This window comes from Aquarana catesbeiana, linkage group LG03 (genome assembly GCF_042186555.1).
Source record: "Aquarana catesbeiana isolate 2022-GZ linkage group LG03, ASM4218655v1, whole genome shotgun sequence".
Classification (NCBI taxonomy): domain Eukaryota; kingdom Metazoa; phylum Chordata; class Amphibia; order Anura; family Ranidae; genus Aquarana; species Aquarana catesbeiana.
Genome location: NC_133326.1, coordinates 621764824 through 621791547, shown reverse-complemented (window position 1 = coordinate 621791547; position 26724 = coordinate 621764824). Strand labels below are relative to the sequence as shown.

The 26724-nt window shown below is 46.0% G+C and overlaps 1 protein-coding gene across 2 annotated transcripts in view; it reads right to left on the bottom strand.

The window, feature by feature from the left end:
• Positions 1-26459, bottom strand: part of LETM2 (leucine zipper and EF-hand containing transmembrane protein 2) — a 65713-nt gene extending 39254 nt beyond the window's left edge. For both annotated transcript variants that reach the window (XR_012243015.1, XM_073622343.1), the window contains exons 1-2: positions 26334-26459; positions 17466-17535 (exon numbers count right to left, since the gene is read on the bottom strand). Coding sequence is in view for 1 of the 2 variants with exons in the window: in XM_073622343.1 (XP_073478444.1) it covers positions 17466-17512 (47 nt within the window). In the remaining variant the exon portion in view is untranslated. The remainder of the gene's footprint in view (positions 1-17465; positions 17536-26333) is intronic.
• Between the last annotated feature and the right edge of the window lie 265 nt (positions 26460-26724).

Sequence of the window (26724 nt, the reverse complement as noted above, 5' to 3'; positions counted from 1 at the left end):
CACATCAGGATACATAAGCTTTCCAGACTCTATGATAAATTACTCTGGAAGCTGGCTTCCTTGCATTGATCAAGGTAGATATCACAGGACCTGAAAGCCCACGATACTTCAGAATGTGGGTTTCAATAACCAAACCGTCAAATTTAGCGTTTGTATGGCAGGATCGAACACTGGACCGTGAGACAACAGGTCTGGGCGTAACGGTAGGGTCCCCGGGGAACCCACCGTCATCCTTACTATTTCTGCATACCAAGTCCTCCTGGGCCAAGCGGGGGCTACCAGAAGTACAGACTTCCTTTCCTGCCTGATCCTGCGAAGGAGTCGTGGCAGTAGCAGAATAGGCGGGAATGCCTAAATCAGGGAGAACCGATTCCACGGAATCACTAACGCATCTGTCCCGCATGCAAGAGGATCCTTTGTCCTTGCCACAAATCTGTCTATCTTTTTGCTAAATCGGGATGCAAAGAGATCTACATCTGGAACCCCCCCATCTTTGGCATATGGCCCAAAAGATGTCGGGATGCAGAGACCATTCCCCTGGGAGTAACTGCTGGCGACTTAAATAGTCCGCCTGCCAGTTCTCTATCCCTGGAATGAAGACTGCCGATATGCATGGCACCTGCTTCTCTGCCCAGACTAAGATCTGGTTCACCTCTCTTTGAGCAGCTCGGCTCCTGGTGCCTCCCTGATGATTGATATAAGCCACTGCTGTGGCAATGTCAGACTGGATCCTGACTGGGCAACCCTGTAGCCTGAGAGTCCAGGCCTTTAGGGCTAGATATGCTGCACGGATCTCCAGAATGCTGATGGGTAGAGTCCTCTCAGTTTTGGACCATACCCCTTGGACCGCAGACTGTTCCAGAACTGCTCACCAACCCGAAAGACTGGCATCTGTTGTTACCACCGTCCAGGTGGCCGGTAGAAAGGATTTCCCCTTCTGCAAGCTTTCGGGTATTAACCACCAATTTAGGCTCTGACGCACTGCATGAGACAGGTGCATCGGAAAATCTAATGCCTGAACCCTCTTGTTCCAGGCCGACAGGATACTGGGTTGCAACAGTCCTGAATGAAACTGAGCATAGGGAACTGCTTCGAATGAAGACACCATCTTTCCTAGCAGCCTCATACAAAGGCGGACAGAAGGACCCCTCTTGGTCCTGACTACCAGAATCAGCTCCTTTAAAGCAGTGATCTTTGCCTGAGGTAGAAATACTTTCTCCTGGCTTGTATCTATGATCAGACCCAAATACTCAATACAGTCTTCTTACTGGTTTTAGGAAAGATTTTTCTAGGTTGAGAATCCAACCTAGGTGTTCCAGATACTTGACTGTGGTCCTCAAGTTCCCGTTCAAAGGGGCTACCGACCGGTCTATCAAGAGAAGGTCGTCTAGGTATGCTATGATAGTTATACCTTGGGCCCTTAATCTGGCCAGAGGAGGAGCCAAGATCTTTGTAAACACTCGAGGTGCAGTGACAATCCCAAAAGGCAGAGCCACAAACTGGAAATGGCACCCTCCTATCTCGAAGCGCAGAAACTTCTGATGAGCAGGAAAAATGGGCACATGCAGATATGCATCTCTGATATCTATCAATGCCAGAAATTCTCCTCCCTGCAGAATGGAGACTACTGTTCGAATTGATTCCATGCGGAAGGACCGAATCCTTAGGAAACGATTCACATCCCTTAGATCTAGAATGGGTCTGACAACCCCATTTGGCTTTTGGACCGCAAAAAGGTTGGAATAGAAGCCCAATCCTTGATCCTTCGTGGGAACCACCATAATGACCTCTTGCGACAAAAGCCGCTCTAATGCTAGAAGGAGCGACTGCTTCTTCTCTGGATCCCTGGGGACATTTGATCTGAGGAAACAAGGAGAGGGAAATTTTTGGAACTCCAGTTTGTACCCTAAGGTTACCGTGGAGATTACCCATCTGTCCTGGAAGTCCTCCTGCCAGAGCTTTGAGAACTGTAGCAGTCTTCCCCCCACTCGAGCGAGCGGGGGCGCCCCTTAATGAAGAGGCCTTAGTGTCTTGTCTAGTAGACTTCTTCCCCCAGGACTTCTTTTGTCCCTGGGGTTGACTCTTGTTTCTTGACCCAGACGGAGGAGGCCGTCGTGACTGCCTGGAGGCTGATGCCCCTGGCACTGGGGAAAGAGTCCGTTTGAAAGAGGGACGCTTACTCTTTTTCTTAACAGGTAAGAGAGTGCTTTTCCCACAAGAGATCCTTTGGATGTAGTTGTCCAAGTCTTCTCCAAACAACCTTGCACCACGAAATAGAAACCCAGCCAGAAGCTTCTTACATGGTGCTTCAGCTGACCAATTTCTCAACCATAAGATTCTACGCATATGCACCAACCCAAGTGAAAGACGAGAGGTTTGGATGATAGAATCTCTGATGGCGTCAACAACAAAACATAAGGCCGCTGGAAGGTTAGCCAACCCCTGGGCCTGCTGTTCAGAACTTTGATGACCTGCTTAACATGGTCTCTTAAGTATTGACAGACTCCAATCACTGCTACTGCAGGTTGGGCCACTGAACCTGCTAAGGAGAAAACATTCTTCAACAGGGACTCCATCTTTTTATCCACAGGATAAGTCAAGATTTTTATTTACGGAGGAAATGGCGGCGTCAACGGCCGGTATTCCCCACATTTTGATAAACTTTTCTTCCATAGGATAAAGTGTTGAAAACTTTTTCGGCGGAAAAAAACGTTTATCTGTGTGATCCCACTCAGAATAAATGAGCTTTTCAAGTAAATTATGAACAGGAAAAGCATGTGCTGTTTGAGGAGGTTTCAGTGACCCCAAAGAAGAAGAGGGTTCTTTAACTGAATCAGATACGGGCAACCTAAATGTGGAGCGGACCAATCCAGCAAGGATCTGTACTAACACCTTCTCCTCCTGGGAAGTCGAAGAGGGTCCCTCTCCACCCGATTCCTCAGAAGAGGAATCATCTGTCCCATCCCGATCCTCTGAAAGGGATTCTTCTCCTCTATCCCAGAGCTCCTCTGCCTGAGGGTCCTGGGAAACAGAGGAAGACCTAGTGCATTTTCTTCTACTGAGTGAAGATGCAATTAAGGCCATTAATCTTTCCTCTAAACCATTAATGGTTGAGGAAAAAACCTCCTGTGTAATGTATACAGGGGCTGAAGTGCCAGAAGCAGGTGTAGCCCCTGACCCCAATGGCTCTCCCTGGCTAGCTGTCCCTGGCCCCTCGGGGGGGGGGGGGAGATGCTGCAGAAAGGGGGTCCTCAGAACCTGAAGGAGATCCCCTAGAGCCTCTAGTTCTTGGGGTATTTGAACCTCTTCTACCAATAGTGCAAAGCAACAAGGTGGAGGTATCACAAAATGAACACTGACTGCTGAGCGATGTAGTCCGGCAAAAGCCCTGCTACCAAATGCCCAGTCTAGTGTTTCCTTAGTAAATGCTGCCTAGGAGAATGCCTGTGTCCCACCTTACATGCGACCATCAGCTCTGTGTCCCTCCAAAGGCTGTGTGCACCTGTAAAGTGTGCCTCTTATAGCCTTGCAGCCGGCAATGTGGGCGTCTGAGCGCGCTGGACGCCTCGCTGACGCTCCGCCCCCCCCCACTCTACCGCCCCCCCCCCCCCCCCGTTTTTAAAAAAACGTGCACTTCCCGCGCGAGCCGACCCTCCTGGACAAGCGTGGAGGAAAGGCTGGGGATGGGGAAGGAAGGAGAGAGGCCGGTAGTGATGGGGCCTGCACGTGGCAATGGCGGCGGCAGCGATAGTGCAGTATACTACCGCCTCACAGACCACCTGCGGCTCCCCCTATTCTGGGGGGAATATCCAGAGGAGAACCCCCCATCCCATCCTACCTGGAGCTCGGCTGGAGGAGCTTGTGCAGCGTGAAACACTGAGACAGACATCAGCATGAGAAGGTATGTGCCCTTGGCAGCCCCCGGTGGCGACAATAGGCATAGCATGCATTTACCTTAAAGGAGAAACCTACTAGAATTAGAAAATTCTGTGGAATCTCCCTTACCTTATCCAGCCGCAGGGTTCGGTTATACAGACCCAATCTTCACCTCTCACGGTGGGCTCCGTTTGGAAAACCTTCAGGGACTGGGCCCCCCTACGGATAGGGGGATCCACAGTTCTGGGCCTGTAAAGCACCCGGCCAGAAATAAGGCTAGAAAAACCATTTTCTGAAATGCGGGGTCCAGCTCTCTAAAAAGAGGAAGCATTACAGGTAAAACCTTGTTTCTTCGGACACGAGGCCCGGGTACCATCCAATTCGGCCTAAAAAGGACACTTTGAAATGGATCCGGTTCGCCTGGCTTGCCCCAGTATAGGATATTCCCTTTGGAGCTCAGCACAGGACATCTTTACACGTCCAACACCTAAGACACTGGCTAAAAAAACTGAGGTATCCCTGCAAGGGGAGGGATTATATAGGGGGTTGAACTTCCTGTTTAGGGTGTGACCAGTGTCCAATCACCTAGTGATACCCATCAGTAATTACTGAGGCTCTGTGTCCCATGATGTACGAGAAAGAAAATCCTATTTTCTTTCTCGTACATCACGGGACACAGAGCCTCAGTAATTACTGATGGGACGTCCCAGAGCAATGCTATTTGAGGGGAGGGGACCACACAACGTAGGGTGTAATCAGACCTGAGGACCTCGTACTGCTGCCTGCAGCACACTACGCCCAAAGGCGATATCCTCATGCCTTCCCACATCCACCTGATAAAATTTGGTGAATGTATGGGCTGAAGACCAGGTTGCGGCCTTGCAGATTTGAGCCATAGAGGCCTGGTGATGCACTACCCAAGAAGCACGAATAGCCCTTGTGGAGTGTGCCTTGATTTGAAAAGGAGGAATTTTCTGTTTCAAACCGTAAGCTTGAATAATCATTTGTCGAATCCATTTAGAAATGGTAGATTTTGACGCTGCCTGTCCTCTATTGGGACCTTCTGGCAGTACGAACAAAACATCTGTTTTGCGAATTTGAGCAGTTGCTTCCAGATAAGCCTTGACTGCCCTTACTACATCCAAAGAATCTAGTGACCTTTCTTCCTTGGAACAGGAATCTGGAAAAAAGGAAGGACAGAACAATATCTTGGTTTAGATGAAAATCTGAAACCACTTTCGGTAGAAAGCTAGGATGAGGGCGCAATAACACTCTATCCTTGTGTATGATTAAATAAGGCTCTTTACAGGAAAGAGCTGCTAATTCTGATACTCTTCTAGCAGAAGAAATGGCTACCAGAAAAATTACCTTTCTTGTCAACAAGACCAAGGGAATTTGACATATTGGTTCAAAAGGCTGTTTCTGTAAAACTGACAGAACCAAAGTCAAGTCCCAGGGGTTTAGGGGCGCCTTAACCGGACCAAAGAATGTGAAGCAAGTGGCTGTTGAAATAATACTGATAAGGCCGAGACCTGGCCCTTGATGGTACTCAAGGCCAGCTTCATTTCTAATCCCATTTGTAGAAAGTCAAGAATTCTACCTATTACATATTTTCTGGGATGCCAACCCCTGGATTCACACCAGGATACATAAGCTTTCCAGACTCTATGATAAATCACTCTGGCTTCCTTGCATTGATTAAGGTAGAGATCACAGGACCCGAAAGCCCACGACTCTTCAGAACGTGGGTTTCAATAGCCAAACTGTCAAATTTAGCATTTGTAAGGCAGGATGGAACACTGGACAACAGGTCTGGACGTGACGGTAGGGTCCACGGGGAACCTACTGTCATCCTTACTATTTCCGCATACCAAGCTACATAGTTACATGGTTACATAGTTAGTAAGGTTGAATAAAGACACCAGTCCATCAAGTTCAACCTGAGCAAGTGTGTGTGCGCGTGTCTACAATTATCCCTATTTCTTTTTTTTTTTTTTTTTTAATTTAAGGTACCCATATAGCGTTGTCAATTTTTTTTTATGCAGCGCTCCACACATATCACACAATCACATCGGTCCCTACCCTCAAGGAGCCCACAATCCAAGGTCCCTAACATTGATATACTAGGGCCAATTTTGGACAGAAGCCAATTAAGCTCTCCTGGGCCAAGCTGGGGCCACCAGAAGTACCGACTTCTTTTCCTGCCTGATCCTGCGAAGGAGTCGTGGTAGTAGCAGAATAGGAGGGAATGCATAAATCAGTGAGAACCGATGCCATGGAATCACCAACGCATCTGTCCCGCATGCAAGAGGATCCTTTGTTCTTGCCACAAACTTGTCGATCTTTTTGTTGAATCTGGATGCAAAGAGATCTACATCTGGAATCCCCCCATCTTTGGCATATGGCCCAAAAGACGTCGGGGAGAAGAGACCATTCCCCTGGGACTAACCGCTGGCGACTCAAATAGTCCGCCTGCTAGTTCTCTATCCCTGGAATGAAGACTGCCGATATGCATGGCACCTGCTTCTCTGCCCAGACTAAAATCTGGTTCACTTCTCTCTGAGCTGCCCGACTCCTGGTGCCTCCTTGATGATTGATATAAGCCACTGCTGTGGCATTGTCGGACTGGATCCTGACAGGGAAACCCTGTAGCCTGAGGGTCCAGGCCTTTAGGGCTAGATATGCCGCACGGATCTCCAGAATGTTGTTGAGTAAGGTCCTCTCAATTTCGGACCATTCCCCTTGGACTGCAGACTGTTCCAGAACTGCTCCCCAACCCAGAAGACTGGCATCCGTTGTTACCACCGTCCAGGTAACCGGTAAAAAGGATTTTCCTTTCTGCAGGCTTTTGGGTATTAACCACCAACTGAGGCTCTGATGCACTGCACGAGACAGGTGCATTGGAAAGTCTAATGCCTGAACCTTCTTGTTCCAAGCAGACAGGATACTGTGTTGCAGTAGTCTTGAATGAAACCGAGCATAGGGAACTGCTTCGAATGAAGCTACCATCTTTCCCAGCAGCCTCATACAAAGACGGACAGAAGGACCCTTTTTGGTCCCGACTACCAGAATCAGCTCTCTTAAGGCACTGATCTTTGCCTGAGGTAAAAATACCTTCTCTTGGCTTGTATCTATGACCAGGCCCAAATACTCTAATCTTCTTACTGGTTTTAAGAAAGACTTTTCTAGGTTGAGAATCCAACCTAGGTGTTCCAGGTAATTGACTGTGGTCATCAAGTTCCCGCTCAAACAGGCTACCGACCGGTCTATCAAGAGCAGGTCGTCTAGGTATGCTATGACAGTTATACCCTGAGCCCTTAATCTGGCAAGAGGAGGAGCCAAGATCTTTGTAAACACTCGAGGTGCAGTGGCTAGCCCGAAAGGCAGTGCCACAAACTGAAAATGGCATCCTTCTATCTCGAAGCGCAAGTACTTTTGATGAGCAGGAAAAATGGGTACATGCAGATACGCATCTCTGATGTCTATTGATGCCAGAAATTCTCCTCCCTGTAGGATGGAGACTACTGACCGGATTGATTCCATGCGAAAGGATCGAATCCGTAGGAATCTATTTAGATCCAGGATGGGTCTGACATCTCCATTTGGTTTTTGAACCGTAAAAAGGTTGGAATAAAATCCCAATCCTTGATCTTTTGTGGGAACCACCACGATGACTTTTTGCGACAACAGTCGCTCTAATGCTAGAAGGAGCGACTGCCTTTTCTCTGGATCTCTGGGGACATTTGATCTGAGGAAACAAGGAGAGGGGAATTCTTGGAACTCCAGTTTGTAACCTAGAGTTACCGTGGAGATTACCCATCTGTCCTGGAAATCCCCCTGCCAGAGCTTTGAGAACCGTAGCAGTCTTCCCCCCCCCCCCCACCAGAGCGAGCGGGGGCGCTCCTTCATAAAGAGGCTTTAGCATCTTGTCTAGTAGGCTTCTTCCCCCAGGACTTCTTTTGTCCCTGGGGTCGACTCTGAAATGTATTTCTAGACCCTGGCGGAGGAGGCCGTCGCGACTGCCCGGAGGCTGATGCTCCTGGCACTGGGGAAAGAGCATGTTTGAAAGAGGGACGCTTACTCCTTTTTTTAACAGGTAAGAGAGTGCTTTTCCCACCAGAGATCTTTTGGATATAATTGTCCAAATCCTCTCCAAACAGCCTTGCACCACGAAATGGAAATCCAGTCAGAAGCTTCTTACATGGGCCTTCGGCTGACCAATTTTTCAACCATAAGATTCTACGCATATGCACCAACCCAAGTGAAAGACGAGAGGTTTGGATGATAGAATCTCTGATGGCGTCAACAGCAAAACACAAGGCCGCTGGAAGGTTAGCCAACCCCTGGGCCTGCTGTTAAGGTAGAACTTTGAGGACCTGCTTAACATGGTCTCTTAAGTATTGACAGACTCCGATCGCTGCCACTGCAGGTTGAGCTACTGAACCTGCTAAGGAGAAAATATCTTTCAACAGGGATTCCATTTTTTTTATCAACTGGATCCCTGAGCATTGTCAACAGGACAAGTCAGACTTTTATTTACGGAGGAAATGGCGGTGTCAACAGCTGGTATCCCCCACATCTTTGTAAACTTTTCTTCCATAGGATAAAGTGTTGAAAACTTTTTAGGTGGAAAAAAACGTTTATCTGGGTAATCCCACTCAGAATAAATGAGCTTTTCTAGTAAATTATGAACAGGAAAAGCATGTGTTTGAGGAGGCTTCAGTGAACCCCAAGAAGAAGAGGGTTCTTTAACTGACTCAGATACGGGTAATTTAAATGTGGAGCGGACCAATCCAGCAAGGATCTGTACTAAGACCTTCTCATCCTGAGAAGCTGAAGAGGGCCCTTCTCTACTTGATTCCTCAGAGGAGGGATCATCAGTCCCATCCCAATCCTCTGAAAGGGATTCTTCTCCTTTTTCCCCCCCAGAGTTTCTCTGCCTGAGGGTCCTGGGTAACAGAGGAAGACCTAGTGCGTTTTCTTCCACTGAGTGAAGATGCGATTAAGGCCATTAATCTTTCCTCTAGTCCATTATTGGTTGAGGAAAAAACCTCCTGCGTAATATATACAGGGGCTGAAGTGCCAGAAGCAGATGCAGCCCCTGACCCCGACGGCTCTCCCTGGCCAGCCATCCCAGGTCCTTCAGGGGGGGGAAGGCGCTGCAGAAGGGGGGTCCTCAGAGCCTGAGGGAGATCCCCTAGAGCCTCTGATTTTTGGGGTATTTGTACCTCTTCTACCCATAGTGCAAAGCAAACAAGGTGGAGGTATCACACAAATGGAACACTGACTGCTGAGCGATGTAGTTCAGCAACTGCCGCTGCTACCAATGCCCAGTCAGATGTTTCTAAGTAAATGCTGCCTAGGAGAATGCCTGTGTCCCACCTTGCATGCGACCGTCAGCTCTGTGTCCCTCCATAGGCTGTGTGCACCTGAAAAAGTGTGCTTCTTATAGCCTGAGCAGCCGGCGATGTGGGCGTCTAAGCACGCCGGACGTCGCGCTAACGCTCCCCCCCTCCTCCTCCGACCACACCTCCCGCCCCCCCTCGATTTTTTTCAAAAAATGTGCGCTTTCCCGCGCGAGCCGACCCTCCAGGACAAGCTTGGAGGGGAGGCCGGGGTGGAGGAGGAAGGAGAGAGCCGGCAGATGATGGGATCTGCCAAATAGTAATGGCGGCGGTGGCGGCAGCAGTGCGGTATACTACCGCCTTTCAGACCACCGTGGCCCCCCCCCTAATCTTGAGGGGAATATCCCTGCAGGAAGAGCCCCCCATCCCATCCTACCTGGAGCTCGGCTGGAGGAGCTGTGCAGCGTGAACACTGAGACAATCAAGCATGTGAAGGTATGTGCTCTTGGCAGCCCCCGGTGGCGACAATAGGCATAGCATACATTTACTTAAAAGAGAAACCTACTAGAATTAAAAAAATTCTGTGGAATCTCCCTTACCTTATCCAGCTGCAGGGTTCTGTTATACAGACCAATCTTCATCTCTCACGGTGGGCTCCGTTTGGAAAACCTTCAGAGACTAGGGCCCCCTATGGATAGGGGGATCCGCAGTTCTGGGCCTGTAAAGCACCCGCCAAGAATAAGGCTAGAAAAACCAAATTCTGAAATGCGGGGTCCAGCTCTCTAAAAAGAGAAGCGTTACAGGTAAAACCTCATTTCTTCGGACACGAGGCCTGGGTACCATCCAATTCGGCCTAGAAAGGACACTTTGAAATGGATCCGGTTCGCCTGGCTTGCCCCAGTATAGGATATAGGATATTCCGTTTGGAGCTCAGTACAGCACATCTTTACATGTGACCAACACCTAAGACACTGGCGAAAAAACTGAGGTATCCCTGTAAGGGGAGGGATTATATAGGGGGTTGAACTTCCTGTTTAGGGTGTGCCAGTGTCCAATCACCTATGATACCCTATATAACCCCATCAGTAATTACTGAGGCTCTGTGTCCCGTGATGCACGAGAAAGAAACCTAGCTACCCAAGAATCCATAGCTAGCGGCTTTTACAGGAACACGCTTAGTGCTGACACTTGTCCCTTCAAGGTGCTAAGGACTAATCTTTTGTCAGCTCCTGCCTGAAGAAACTCTAATACTCCATCAAGATGGAGAACCACGGCCTCCTTGGCCAGTGTGGTGCGATCAGAATGAGGGTTGTGTCTTCCGACACCGAAGTTTTCTCAGAACTGCTGGAATCAGTACAGGAGGGGGGGGGGGGGGGGTGCATAACACTTTGAGAAACGCCAGCTCTGAGACTCTGAGATAGTGCATCCACCCCAGCTGCTCCGTCCCATCTGTTTAGGGAAAAGAACAGACAAGCTTTTGTATTCGCCTTCAAGACCCAGTCGCCTTCCCTCAGCATCTTTCTGCTGAGGAAATCTGCTACTTGGTTTTGTTCCCCCTTCAAATGTACTGCCGAAAGGGAGAGAATGCTCTATTCGGCCCACCTGAGGATGGATTCTGCCAGAACCCACAAGGATCTGCTCCAGGTACCCCCTTGCCTGTTGATATAGGCCACTGCTGATGAGTTGTCCGAATGGACCCTCACGTGCTGGCCCAGGAGTTCTCCCTGAAAAGCTCAGAGAGCTAACTCTATTGCTTTCTTTTTCTTTGCGTCTTCTCTCCTACAGGTACCTTGCACCATCCTGGAATCTAGGTGTGCTCCCCAACCTGTGACGCTCGCATCAGTTGTGACCGTCCTGGAGACTGGAAGAACTCACTCCAGGCCCTGTGAGAGATTGGACCCTTTTCTCCAACACCAGAGGGACCTCTTGACCTGACTCAGCATGGATATTAAGGAGTCCAGAGGCCCTGGACTGTGGTCCCAGACCCTCAGGATAAACAGTTGAAGAGGGCGAAAATGCAGCCCTGCCCACTGAACTGCAGGGAGCGTGGAAGTCAGAAGGCCCAATGCTGACATCGCTTTTCTTACTGAGATCTGACAGCTGCCCTGGAGCAATAACATTGCTCTGTCCACCTTCTGGATCTTTTCTACTGGAAGGAACACTTTTTGCTTTGTCAAATCCAATATATAGCCCAGGAAGGTGACCTTTTGGGATGGAACCAGACTGGATTTTTTCAGGTTCAAGAGCCACCCCAAATTTTCTAGGCTGTCTCTTGCTACCTGAAGATCCTGGGACAACTGCTCCGGGGAAGGGGCAAACTAAGTAGATCGTCTAGGTATGCAACTACAGAGATGCCTCTGAGCCGCAAGAAAGCCAGGACCTCCACCATCACTTTGGTGAAGATGTGGGGGGGAAGAGGATAGTCCAAAGGGGAGTGCTTTGAACTGTAGATGAAACGTTCCTTCCCTGGTTTTTACCGCTAGTCTGAAAAACCTCTGATAACTTTCTGCGATTGGAATGTGCAGATAAGCGTCTTCCAGGTCTATCGACGCCATAAAGCAATTCGAGGGAAGAAGTGCCTTCGAGTAGACCAAATCCATCCGAAATTTCCTGTAAGTAATTGAGACATTCAGAGGCTTTAGGTTCATGATAAGCCTGAACTTTCCCGAAGGCTTGCGGACCACAAAGACGTGGGAGTAAAAGCCTCTGCCTGTCTCCTCTACAGGAACCCTTACCACCATCTCTTGTTCCTCCAACTCTTGTAGGGAGAATAGAAGAGCTGATGATTTTTCTGCGTACCTTGGCAGTTCGGTGACAAGCAGTCTGTGTGGAGGAGGTTCTGAGAACTCCAGCCGGTAACCTCTTCTTATGATCCCTAACACAAACTGGTTGGAGGTGATCATCTCCCACTGTGGAAGGAAGGCCCCCAATCTTCTTCCCATCGTGGTTACCCAGTCATCGGGTTTTCTTGGGCTGTTCAGGAGGGCGAAAAATCGCCCCTCCACGCCCTTTGCCCCCAAGCCTTTTTCTGCCGCTCTGCTTTTGGGGCTTCAAACTTTCTCTGAGGGCGAGACTTTTTTAGCCTGCTCCCCAAATTTCTTTTTAACAGGAAAAGCTTTTTTCTTATCGGCCGGCCGATCCAAAACGGCCTCTAACCCTGGTCCAAACAAAAGATCCCCTGCGAGTAAAATTCCACAGAGTTTAACTTTAGACGCGCTGTCTCCCTGCCACGTCTTAAGCCATAAGGCCCTTCGAGCTGAATTAGTGAGGGCTGAAGACCTTGCGGACATGCGCACTGATTCAGCTGAAGCGTCCACAATATATGCTACCCCCTTAAGTAGCATGGGAAAGGAAGACAAGATAGATTCTTTTGGCGTCCCTGCCTCAATGTGTGCTTTGATTTGAGCGAGCCAATATTCCATGTTGCGGGCCACTACTGTGACCGCCATGGCAGGCTTAAGGTTTCCCTGCGACGAATCCCAGGACTTCAAGAGAGAGTCCATCCTTCTGTCCATGGGGTCTGAGAGAACCCCCATGTCCTCGAAAGCCAGATCCGTATGTCTATGAACCTGGGAAAAGGCAGCATCTAGTTTAGGAGATTTATTCCAGACTAGAGACTTCCCCTCTGCAAAGGGAAACCTTCGCTTCAAAGCCCTTGAAAAGAAAGGTTTCCTCTCAGGATCTTTCCATTCATTCTTTATGGCCTCGACCAAGACATCATGGACTGGGAAATCCTTCCTTTTTTGTTTTTTGAGCGATAATGCCTTCTTTTCCTCCTGTATCCCCAAAGTGGTGTGGATAGCTCCCAAGAGATCCTCCACTTCGTCAAGGGAAAGTTTATAAACGAGAGGTTTTTGTGGATTCCCCATCCACCTCCTTCGCATCCGACTCCCCTTGGGAATCTGAAGCGGCGCTGTCTGGCTCCTCCTCAATTTCCTCTCTGGAGCCCCCTGGTCTCTCCACTAACAGAGGGAGTAGCCACTGGGCTAGGTGCAACACTCTGCTGCACTGGTAAAGGATTGATCTGGGCTTGCGGCAACTGGAAGCTAGGAAAGAGTGCTTTAAAAGGACTGAAAGGTGCTAGAAAGCTCCTTGACGGATGCAGCAAGATCCGTATCCTGTTCTGCTGCCTGCTCCCTGACTAATCCATCAATGCACTCCTTGCAGAGTGCCTTGGTCCAGGATTCCCCCATGCTAACTCTACAAGAAGGACATTTTTTCTTTGAACCACGAGGCGACTTGCTTTTCTCTGTGGCTTTCTGAAAAAGAAAGAGTCACCATAAATGCCCAATCCTACCAGTGCACCACCAGGAGTGCCCCCCAGGACCAACCACCACCAGTGTCCCAGACACACTCCCCTTCCCCCCAACCAGTGAGGGGAGAACACCTGTGAAGCTATCAGGAATAGGTAAGGGAACACCACCCCAGGGTTCCATTTACCTTAACATGGCTGGTGCAATTGTCTCCTGGAGCAGTTCGAGAGACCTCTGCCTCCTACATGTCCGCTGAGGATGGTGATCGATCGTTCCCCGACAGCTGACTCTACAGCAAAGCAAAGGGGTCGCACCAGCCGAACGCTCGGTCCGTTTTCTTTCCCCGTGTCCGGAACCGGAAGACGCGGGATCATCAGAAGTGCCCGCCCTCGCCGGAACTGGCGTTGCCCATCATCCGACCCGGCCATAGAGCTTCACATGCTGGCTGCCTAACAGGCAGGAGAGAATTGGTGCACTTCCCACAGCGCCCCCCTGGGCAGAAGAAACACGGACCTCCTCAGCTGTCCTCCTTCCTCAAGAGAAGCTGAGGCGCGCAATACCGCAGTTTTAAAAACAGGTAATAGCGGCTCCCCAGCCTTTACCTGACTGCAAATGCAAGAATGAGCGAGAGAGATAGAGAGACCCGACTGCCCCTCCTTCTCAGAACTATTTTGGCTTCAGCCTCTGACTGTTTAGCCACGGCTTCCAAGCAGTGTCTCCCCACCGGAGAAAACACCTGAACTGAGGGGCCGATGAGGTTTAAATGTTGAATTGAAAGGCAGTGTTTCCTGAGAGGGGAGGAGCCAGTGTCTCTCTATGGTGCTGTCCTGAAAGATGAATGGGGAAAAAAATTCCTTAAAACTTAGCCTTTAAAGATAGATCTAACAGTTGAGCCAAGGATTTAAAAACAGATTGCACAGTTGAAACCAGGATTTAAAAAAACAGTTGAACCAAGAATTTAAAAAATAGATCACACAGTTGAGCCCAGGATTTTAAAGTAGATTGAATTAAACAGTTGAGCCCAGGCATTTTCTATAGAGATTTGGAATATTACAAAGCATATGTAAAAATTATCCTAACAGAAAAAGACATTAACTTTTTTCCCATAAAATTACAAAAGGTGTTATTTTATGTGCCCATGTTGTATGCAAATTGAGCCTAGCAGGGTTCAGCCTTCTATGTAATACTTTCAGTATATCTCAGAAACAGATCTTCCCCTGAATTGCCTTCATCTGCTTCTTCCTCCTAAAGGAGCCATCTTTGTTCAGACACCAACCAGGATCAGCATTCACCTCTTGCTCTTTGATGATGTTGTCTCTGAACCAGCATTTTGTAAATGCTGGTACCTGCGCAACCACTTGCCATCTTGGGCAATTTTTAACATTTTTCACATAAATGTTAAAATCAGCGTTTTTTTATTCTTTTTAAATACTTAGATTCACCAAGTTTTAAATATTTTCTAAAAGCAGAGGCCTGGAGAATAAATATTGTGGTTATTGCAATTTTTTATGTCACGTGATATTTGTGCAAACTTTCAGGAGAAAAAAAAAATACACTTAACACTCCTTGTGATAGCTTTGCGCAGGGACAGGTACTCTTTATGGAGAGATCAGGAGTCTATTAGATCCCTTCTCTGCCCTCCAAGCCAGCTGATCAAACAGATCTGTTTGATCGTCTGATTTTCTGGCTGTACCTCCCAGGGAAACACAGCGCTAAACCAGCAGTGATAATATCCTCGTTACTTCAGGCTTCATTTGTCCATCTTCTCTGTGGGCAGCTGACCCAACTACAGGGGGTCCCCGGGTTACAAACAAGTTAGGGACTATAGGTTTGTTCTTAAGTCGAATCTGTTTGTAAGTCGGAACAGGTACATTTTTTAAGTGTAGCTCCAGCCAAAAAAACTATTTTTAAGCTTTTTGGATAGCATAGGGAAGGGTTAACACCCCTGTAACATTTGTTTTGCTGTGTGTGCCCCTGTTCAGAAGATTTCACCTCACTTTCTGTCCCAATGACAATTGGATTTTGAAAATTTTGGGTTGTTGTGGAAACAAGCATTGGTGATAAAGCATCAGTGGAGGTACCTTTTCCCCAAAATAGCTCTTACAGGAGAGAATTTCCCTTCCTAGGGGTAGATTTCCTCTCACTTCCTGTTGTCTGCCTCCGTTTGTAAGTAGGAGTCGTTTGTAAGTCGGATGTTTGTAACTAGGGGACCCCCTGTACTTACATTGGTCCCAGGATCCCTGGTCAAACTAGGGAGCCAGGGAATGGTGGCAGGAGGGAGTGCCCCCTTGTGATCCCTGTAAAAGTGTTTGGGTGGCTGCAAAAGCCACGAAGGATCACTTTTACATGAAAGCCATTCACTGGCTGAAAAAAAAAAAAAAAAAAATTATATAAATATAAGAAGAGGCATCTAATTTTACCACAAAAAAAAACGAGAAAACGTATTGACTCGAGTATAAGCCTAGGGTGAGAATGCAGCAGCTACTGTAAGTGGAGTGGGGAGTACTCAGAATGGTCAGGGGTGGGTAGTGGGGTTCCCCAGGGTTCTGTGCTGGGACCAATCCTATTTAATTTGTTCATAAAAGACCTGGAGGATGGGATAAATAGTTAAATCTCTGTATTTGCAGACGATACTAAGCTAAGCAGGGCAATAACTTCTCCGCTGGATGTGGAAACCTTTCCAAAAGATCTGAACAAATTAATGGGGTGGGCGACTACATGGCAAATGAGGTTCAATGTAGAAAAATGTAAAATAATGCATTTGGGTGGCAAAAATATGAATGCAATCTATACACTGGGGGGAGAACCTCTGGGGGAATCTAGGATGGAAAAGGACCTGGGGGTCCTAGTAGATGATAGGCTCAGCAATGGCATGCAATGCCAAGCTGCTGCTAACAAAGCAAACAGAATATTGGCATGCATTAAAAAGGGGATCAACTCCAGAGATAAAATGATAATTCTCCCACTCTACAAGACTCTGGTCCGGCCGCACCTGGAGTATGCTGTCCAGTTCTAGGCACTAGTCCTCAGGAAAAATGTACTGGAAATGGAGCGAGTACAAAGAAGGGCAACAAAGATAATAAAGGGTCTGTGACTAGGAGGAGGCAGAGCTTTGTTACAGTGGCTGCGTGTATAGGAAGTCTGCGCCATCTACGCCGTTCCGCTGCCTCCTCCTCCTTGTCCGTCCGTGATGAGGAGGAGGCGGTGCTTTGTTACAGTGGACGGCGCGGACTTCTTATACACACACAGCCAATGTAACAAAGCTCCGCCTCCTCCTCGTGACGGAGGAGGAGGAGGCGGGATGGCGCAGACCTGCTTTGAATAGGAGGGGACAATGTACGGCGTAATATGGCTTTCCTAACCTTCGCATCAATACTGACACGGCGGATAAGGTACATGGGCATACTGAGGCATGCAATGGGCACAGTGAGGCTTAAAATGGGCATAGTGAGGCTGCAAATGGGCATTGTTGACCCTCTTTTCATAGTTACATAGTAGGTGAGGTTGAAAAAAGACAGTCCATCAAGTCCAACCTATGTGTGTGATTATGTGTCAGTATTACATTGTATATCCCTGTATGTTGCGGTCATTCAGGTGCTTATCTAATAGTTTCTTGAAGCTATCAATGCTCCCCGCTGAGACCACCGCCTGTGGAAGGGAATTCCACATCCTTGCCGCTCTTACAGTAAAGAACCCTCTACGTAGTTTAAGGTTAAACCTCTTTTCTTCTAATTTTAATGAGTGGCCGCGAGTCTTGTTAAACTCTCTTCTACGAAAAAGTTTTATCAATATTGTGGGGTCACCAGTACAGTATTTGTATATTGAAATCATATCCCCTCTCAAGCGTCTCTTCTCCAGAGAGAATAAGTTCAGTGCTCGCAACCTTTCCTCGTAACTAAGATCCTCCAGACCCTTTATTATCTTTGTTGCCCTTCTTTGTATTATAATATATATATATATATATATATATAAATAAATTTTTATATCTTACCGAGATCGGAGAGCAGGTAAAACAACATTGCAAGTGTAAGTTGCCATGTCTTCTGAAAGCACCTTAAAAGCTGCAAAGACAAAAAAGAAAAAAAAAAAAAAAAAAAAAAAAAAATAATCATCTTTCAGTTCCACCCTGCAATTATAACTACAGAATTCACACTTTTGTGACATCCCTTTATACACAATTATTATATTGATATTTAAGGTGGAAAGTAGTGGACAGACCTGCTGGGCTTGACCATACAAAGCACTGGTAAGAAGGGGAAGAAGAAAGAAGGGGAAAAAAAAAAGGAAAAGAAAGAAGAAAACGAAGGAAAAAAAGGAAAAGAGGAAAGAAGAAAGCAAAGCCTAGGACCACCTTCAATAATCCATTGATTGCCACCTAAAACATTCCTACTTACCCTGACCTGAACACAGGACCCAATTACAGAACATTTCCACTATAATTTATAGACAGAGAATATTATAACTCTAACATTACCTGACCAGTGTAAATAAATCAGAACACGATCATAACATTCAATTACAATCGCTACAGATATGGTCCTGATCAAACTGAACAAATCCCAGAAACCAGGCCGTCAAGCCCAAGTTTGCTGAACTTTATTTATAGATTTTGGTGGTAACCGTTATCCTTAGTGATGTTGTCCCCTATGTCACACTCTGTCTTCCAAATTTTATATCAAATTTGTCCCCACTGAATGCAATTAAAACACCACTCTATTACTGTACACACCCTTGAAGCACAGAATAGTACTTATAACAACATAACATGGTAATAAGTGAACATTATCAACAGTTTTATTACACTCCATAAGCCATGATCACTACACCATAAAGGCTGCACCATGACCTGACCATTGGACATTATAAAACAATCCTATTATGTTCTGTAGAGACACTCAAAACAAAAAACCACAGGATATAATCTTAATACAATTATACTGTATAGGGCTGAAACAACTAATCAATTAATCGACAACTAATCGATTATGAAAATAGTTGACAACTATTTTCATAATCGATTAATTGGGCAACATACACAATGCAAAATTTGTTTACATATCAGGAAATACAGTGCAGCACACATACATGCAGCGTCAGCCGCTGTCTCGGGACCCTTATAGGATAAATTGATATCAGCAGGAGCCACTGGCTCCCTCTGCTGTCAATCAAATCCAGCGACATGGGAGCTGAGGGGGCGGGGTCGAGACCTGCTGTCTGTGTCAATGGATGCAGCAAAAGGACTCAGGAGCACGCCCATATGGGTGCCCCCATGGAATGCGGATCTCTGCGGGGGGGGGGGCAATCAAGAAGAGGAGGAGCCAGGAGCGCCACGGGGGGACCCCAGAAAAGGAGGATCAGGGCCACTCTGTGCAAAACCCTTGCACAGAGCAAGTAAGTATAACAGGTTATTTAAAAAAAAAAAATCCTTTACAATTACTTTAAGGAACCTGTGAGTTAAAACAAACAGCATTTCTGCTTGCACGTGATTGGATGACGTTGCTCTATATGGAAATAAAATGCCATTTTTTACCTGGCCATTAGACATTATTATTATTATTATACAGGATTTTTATAGTGCCAACAGTTTGCGCAGCACTTTACAACGTAGAGGGGGGACAGTACAAATACAGAAGGAATTGCCATCTTACCCCCTAATCTTTAATCTCGTAATGGAGCCTCTAGTTGAAAGCATTAGATCTGACACAAAATTCTCAGGGATACCTATCGCAGACCAAGAACATAAAAACCAGCTTATTCGCTGATAACGTTATACTTATGGTCACAAACTCAGTCGCTTCTCTACCGGAAATTCAAAGGACACTGGCCTGGTTTAGCAAAGTCTCATACTATAAAGTGAACAAAACTAAATCATAGATCTTAAATCTAGGAGTGAATACTACTACTAGCGAAAGCCTTAAACAATTTCCTTATGTCTTGGGGACAAACAGTATAACCTATCCAGGCGTAAAAATAACTAACTCAAGGAAATCATTGTTTCAACCCAACTATTTACCACTCCGTACCAAACTCCAAGAGGATCTCACCAGGCTGGCGCCTTTTCAGTGTTCATGGATGGGGCGACTGGCGGCTTTTGAAATGTTCCATCTTCCACAAATCCTCAATCTATTCAGGACCCTCCCAATACCAATTCCAGCTAGCTACTTTAAATCACTTCAAACTATACTATCAAAATATATCTGGCAAGGTAAAAAAAAAACAAAAAAAACAACAGATGTGCCCATGCAAAACGAATTAATTAAACAACGCCAGGCAGGGGGAACTGGTTACATAGATTTTCAAGACTAATTCTTGGCCTTAGTGCTTACACAAATAAAAGAATGGTTTCTATCTTCCCCCTCTACATTATGGGGGAAAATAGAACGTTCTACCATACCAGGAGACAAATTAATCCACATGGTTATTCTGTGTCACAATCGGAGCTAAAATCCCACCGCATCTATCCCCAACCATCTTGGCAACACTCAAGGCCTGAGATCGATTTCCAAAAAGTTGCTCATCATGCCCCCTTACATCTACTCTCCACATACCCTTATGGGGCATACACACGGTCGGACTTTTTGGCTACAAAAGTCCGACAGCCTGTCCAACAAACTTTCGATGGACTTTTGGCGGACTTGCGGCGGACTTTCTAACGAACGGACTTGCCTACATACGATCACACAAAATTCAGACGGATTCGTACGTGATGACGTACACCGGACTAAAATAAGGAAGTTGATAGCCAGTAGCCAATAGCTGCCCTAGCATGGGTTTTTGTCCGTCAGACTAGCATACAGACGAGCGGATTATTGGGTCCGGCGGAGTTACGACGTAAAGATTTGAAGCATGTTCCAAATCTAAAGTCCATCAGATTTGTGACTGGAAAAGTCCGCTGAAAGTCCGGGGAAGCCCACACACGATCAGATTGTCCGCCGGATTTGGTCCATCGGACTTTTGTAGCCAAAAAGTCCGACCGTGTGTACGCCCCATTAGAGTCATTGCAAAATGTAATGCAAAACAACATCCTATGTGGCGTGGAAATCGAAATGAATAATGCACATAAATGATCTGATCATTAAGGAAAACATCAAATCATTCCCCAACTTACAAAAAGATTATCACTTGCCAAACTCAGACCTTTTCCTATACTGTACCTCCACACCCAACACTGCATCACCACACTCCCGACATGGACCTGCAAAATCCCCCAATTGGCATGGATATTTCTTAGAGCCCCTAAATCTCATCAAAAAGGGATATCATTGCTCTATAATCTTCTTCAACATAAAAATGCCTTTACCAAAACAACCCCACTACTTAGGTGGGAATCGGATCTGGGATATACCGTAATTACATTGTGGATCAATGGGCTAAAGCCTGCAACTCCACATACATGGCCACCTGCTGCTCCACCCTCTGGGAGCTATCAATTAAACTGACACAACGTTGGTACCTTACCCCTGACAGACTGTCCAAATTTGACACACAAATAGAAGATAAATGCTGGCGGATGTGTGGGCAAAGAGGTGATATGCTCCATATCATCTGGAAATGCCCCAAACTGACACACTATTGGAAAGCAATATTCCAGTTTCTTTCTGAAATAACCCAAAACGACAATCGCCATGAGACCTACACTGGCACCATTGTCCCTTGACATTAAAAAATTCCCGACAAATCATAACTCATATATTACTGTCAGCAAGATTTATCATCATCAGACAGTGGAAAAAACCAGACCCGCCCACACCGAGTGACGTGGTCAATACGACCCAGGTACACTTCACTTACAAATACTAGCAGTGAGAAACGAAAATCAATCCTATAGAATGTGGCAACCGTGGTGGAACTGGATTAACTCTCCGGGAATGGTCAATGCTCTAGGTTCCTAACCTCACTGTTACGGTCAGGGAACTTTATTGTTCTTGTTCATTGGTTATTATTTGAATCACCTTGATAAATACAGAATCGCAAGATTAAGGTGTAATCTCTAAGGAGGAGTGGGGTTGTCATCACCTTGGACACAGTTTTGCACCCATAGGGGTGTCCAGAATGGTTGCCAATCCTCCTACCTCCACATCACAGCGGACGCCTAAAGAAAAACCGCATAACACCAATACTCTTCCATGTTGATGCCATTATAGTGCCCAATGTGTAGTCATATCCAGATGACCTGCAATATGTTCTAGCATTACTTGACAGATAATATTTGTCTATATACCTGTCTGTTTACTTGTATATTTATTTCTGTTACAAATGGAAAATATTAATAAAAACTACTGAACCAAAATTGTCCAAAATTTCTTGGTATGTTGATGTCTTAACCGCTTCCCGACCGCCTCACGCAGATATACTGTGGCAGAAGGGCACGTACAGGCAAATTAACGTACCTGTACGTTGCCCTTTAAGAGGCGGCTTGCGGGCGTGCCGCCGGGAGCTCCGTGACCAAGAGTCCCACGGACCCGATGTCCGCGATCATCTCACGGTGAGGAAGAACGGGGAGATGCTAATGTAAACAAGCATCTCCCCGTTCTGCCTAGTGACACTGTCACTGATCTCTGCTCCCTGTGATCAGGAACGGCGATCAGTGTAATGTAAAACACGGCCCCTCTCCCCCACAGTTAGAAACACTCCCTAGGACACACTTAACCCCTACAGCGCCACCTAGTGGTTAACCCCTACATTGCCATTTTTACAGTAATCAATGCAATTTTTAGCATTGATCGCTGTATTAATGCCAATGGTCCCAAAAATGTGTCAAAATTGTCCGATGTGTCCGCCATAATGTCGCAGTCATGATAAAAAAAAAAAATCGCTGATCGCTGCCATTACTAGTAAAAAAAAAAAAAAAAAAAAATTATCAATAAAAATGCCATAAATCTATCCCCTATTTTGTAGACGCTATAACTTTTGCGCAAACCAATTAATAAAAGCTTATTGCGATTTTTTTTTTACCAAAAATATGTAGAAGAATACATAACGGCCTAAACTGAGGAAAAAAAATTGTTTTTTTAAATATTTTTTGGGGATATTTATTATAGCAAAAAGTAAAAAATAATGCGTTTTTTTTCAAAATTGTCACTATTTTTTTGTTTATAGCGCAAAAAATAAAAACCGCAGAGGTGATCAAATACCACTAAAAGAAAGCTCTATTTGTGGGAAAAAAAGGACGTCAATTTTGTCTAGGTGCAACGTCGCACGACCGCGCAATTGTCAGTTAAAGCGACGCAGTGCCGAATCGCAAAAAGCGCTCTGGTCAGGAAGGGGGTAAATTCTTCCCTTCACTGGAACAAAGGGGCCACGCCCAACCACTGAAAAACAACCCCACACCGTAATCCCCCTCCACCAAATGATTTGGACCAGTGCACAAAGCAAGATCTATGAAGACATGGATGAGTGAGTTTGGGGTGGAGGAATATGATTGGCCTGCACAGAGTCCTAACCTCAACCTGATAGAACATCTTTGAGATGAATTAGAGTGAAAACTGCGAGCCAGGTCTTCTCATCCAACATCAGTGCCTGACCACACGAATGCGCTTCTGGAAGAATGGTCAAACATTCCCATAGACACACTCCTAAACCTTGTGGACGGCCTTCCCAGAAGAATTGAAGCTGTTATAGCTGCAAAGGGTGGGCCAACTCAATATTGTACCCTACGGACTAAGACTGGGATGTCATTAAAGTTCATATGTGTTTAAAGGCAGGCGTCCCAATACTTTTTGTAATATAGTGTATATGAACGGTCTGCACTGGAAATAATGCTGTTTTAGATGACATGCAAATCTATGCTTTTCGGATTGCATCTGATCCGCATAGAATTCACATAAGTGTGAACTGGGGCTCAATGCTTTTCACTTTCTGAAATATTCTCTGATTGGACAAAGTGGCAAGTATGACATCACTGACTGCCTCTCCACCTCATCCAATGAGAGAGTTCTTTGCATTCATTCAAAAAGTGCAAAACATTCTCTGAATGGTGACCGTGCAGAGCGGCCGACCTCCTGTATTCACAATGATTCAGTCTAGTCACTCAGCACAGGATCTGGAAGGCAGTCACTGGAGTAATGATATTATAGGAAATGTAACTGCGCTGATCCTAAAGTGCTTATAAATTATTTACCACAAAAACGGTGTCTGCAAAATGTGTACAAATAGTACAAAATAGTACAAATACAGTGCAAAATATCAATATATAGTGCAAAATATCAAACACCAGAACATAGGTTTTTGACAATAGTCCCCAAAGTCCTCTTCACAGTTTAATCATTTAAATCCCATGTGCGCAAATTCACATCCGTGCTTTAGGAACCTTTTCACCACTTCCTGAACCACCACCTTCTGAAATGGGCACTCACCAGAAACTAAAAAAAAAACAAACAAAAAAAAAACCACCTCGCCTTTGGTTAATATTGGGATACCCACTCCACTTTCATGGGTTTATCTGGCATTTTTCCAACTAGGTCGCCACTAGTTACTCCTCACATCTCCACATTAGTCTTGATATCTCATAAGAAGTAAACATCCATCCATTGCGCACACAGCAGTGTGTTTTTTGGGTTAGCTCACGCCACTTCCTCTTCCGGGATCGGCGTGCATTCCAAGCCTCGATCTGGTACAGGTTAGGACAGGAAGCGACGTTGGCAACTACCCAGAAGCCTCTACGCGTGTCACATACATACATGATCAGGAAGCATGTATGCAAAACACATAGAGGCTTCTGGGTAATCGCTGACGTCACTTCCTGTCCTAACCTGTACCAGATCGAGGCTTGGAATGCATGTTGATCCCGGAAGATGAATCGGCGTGAGCTAACCCAAAAAACACACTGCTTGAAGGACTCGGTGCCGGTCTAAAGGCACCTGGATTGTGAGTGCACATTTTATATGTTTACCTTATTGATTTAAAATAAATTTTAGAAAAACATGATGCGCAATGATGGATGTTTACTTCTTATGAGATATCAAGACTAATGTGGAGATATGAGGAGTAACTAGTGGCGACCTAGTTGGAAAAATGCCAGATAAACCCATGAGAGTGGAGTGGCTATCCCAATATAAACCAAAGGCGAAGTTTTTTTTCTAGTTTCTGGCGAGTTCCCATTTCAGAAGGTGGTGGTTCAGGAAGTGGTGAAAAGGTTCCTAAAGCACGGATTAAACTGTGAAGAGGACTTTGGGGACTATTGTCAAAAACCTATGTTGTGGTGTTTGATATTTTGCACTATATAGTTACATAGTATTGATGATTGTACATTAAAACCTTGCATTGTGAGTATAATTCGTTCCAGAAACATGCTTGTAATCCAAAGCAATTGTATATCAAAGCAAATTTCCCCATAAAAAATAATGGAAACTCAGATGATTCGTCCCACAACCATTTATTCATAGGTCCTTCAGTTTATAGTCCATATAAAAAGATTATAGCAATGTGATAGCTTATATAACCATAAAATGTCCAACCACAAATGGAGGCCTCCACAAGGGGATTAGAAGCCAAATCCAGCAGGAGCTCCAGAGTAAGGATGAGCCCTGTGATTAGCGCTGTGCCGACTTCCTGGCGGGCTCTGCACGTGGAGTGTGCGAACACGCCGGAGCTCGTCCTTACTACAGAATATAAAAGAGAAGAGAGGCACCTCTAAAACTTTTTTGCAGAAGGGAGTTTAACAAGACTCGTGGCCACTCATTAAACTTAGAAGAAAAGAGGTTTAACCTTAAACTACGTAGAGGGTTCTTTACTGTAAGAGCGGCAAGGATATGGATTTCCCTTCCACAGGCGGTGGTCTCAGCGGGGAGCATCGATAGTTTCTTGAAACTATTAGATAAGCACCTGAACGACCGCAACATACAGGGATATATAATGCAATACTGACATATAATCACACACATGGGTTGGACTTGTGTCTTTTTTCAACCTCACCTACTATGTAACTAAGTGTAGCGATATGTTATACCTTCATTAAATGTAACCATGTTGCTACACTTAGAGGCGCCTCTCTTCTATACTCTGCTGTGACATGACGCTACTTGTATATGGAGACAAAATTTATTTAAAAATTTTGCTTTTCTTGCAAAACGCTCTCAAACCAAGATTTTTCTGTATTTATTTGTACACATTTTGCAGACACCATTTTGGTGGTAAATAATTTATAAGTACTTGAGGATCAGCGCAGTTACATTTCCTATCATACGATTTACCCCCTAATATTGGTAGGGGACTTTTTAAACACAGCAGATCTAATTTTAAATATTTTGTAATTATTTCTGCATTATTTTTTGCGCCGGTGACACACTTTTTCTTTCATTCACTGAAGTAATGATGTCTGCTTTAGCGATTTCCAGCGTGATTGCTCCGGTATGATCTATACATAGATAAATTGATCCAAGCTGCTCCAATGTGACTATGGATAGCATGCCGACGTCCGGAATTCTTCTTTAAAAGGCAACCAGGAGGAAGTGGCTGTAAAGAGGCTGCGGGGGGATCAGCAGCACAGAGACTCAGGAAAGGAAAGTGCCATTATTATAAAATAAAACCAGATGGTGATTGTTTATGATGCTGATAAGAAGAAAGGCTGCAGTGATGAGGATACAGACAGAGGTGAAGTACAGATCATTGGGATCTATGGTGATCAGAGTCACTTTGGCTGTCTATGGAGGTGTATACAGGGGTGAGCCCACTATGGGGGTCCCTGCCAGCCTCCAGCTACAACCCCCAGCATGCTGTGCCAGCCAGACACTGTTAGGACATGCTGAGCCTTCTAGTCCCCCCAGCAGCCTCTGTGTATGCCCGGATGGTAGAATATCAGATCGGTCATTATTAAGCCCGTTAACCGCTCCCCCCTGATCCCCGCTCTCCCTATACTCACCACGGCCTTCTATCCTCTTCCTGCCCGGGCCACAAGCATCAACAACCAAGCCACCGGCAGACTCAGCTCAGCCAATTACAGCAGAAGAAGCTGCTACCCTGCCTCTTCCTACACCAATCGCGAAGCACGTGGGCGGGGCATTTCTTCCATTGGTTCCACACTTAGGACTCCAATAACCCACCACTGCCCTGGCTTCAGCGCTTCATCTGCGCATGCGCCCTGGGAGGCACCTTGTCCCCTGTCTAAGCTTCTCCTTGTCTGTGGGTTATAGTGACCATAATGGCTACAGATTGAAAACCCTCAGCGTTTATTTCGTTTATCCACTTCAGCTGCAGACAGACCATTTCTGGCACTTTTTGCTGGAAAATGTCTAAAAAACCCCAAAAACATT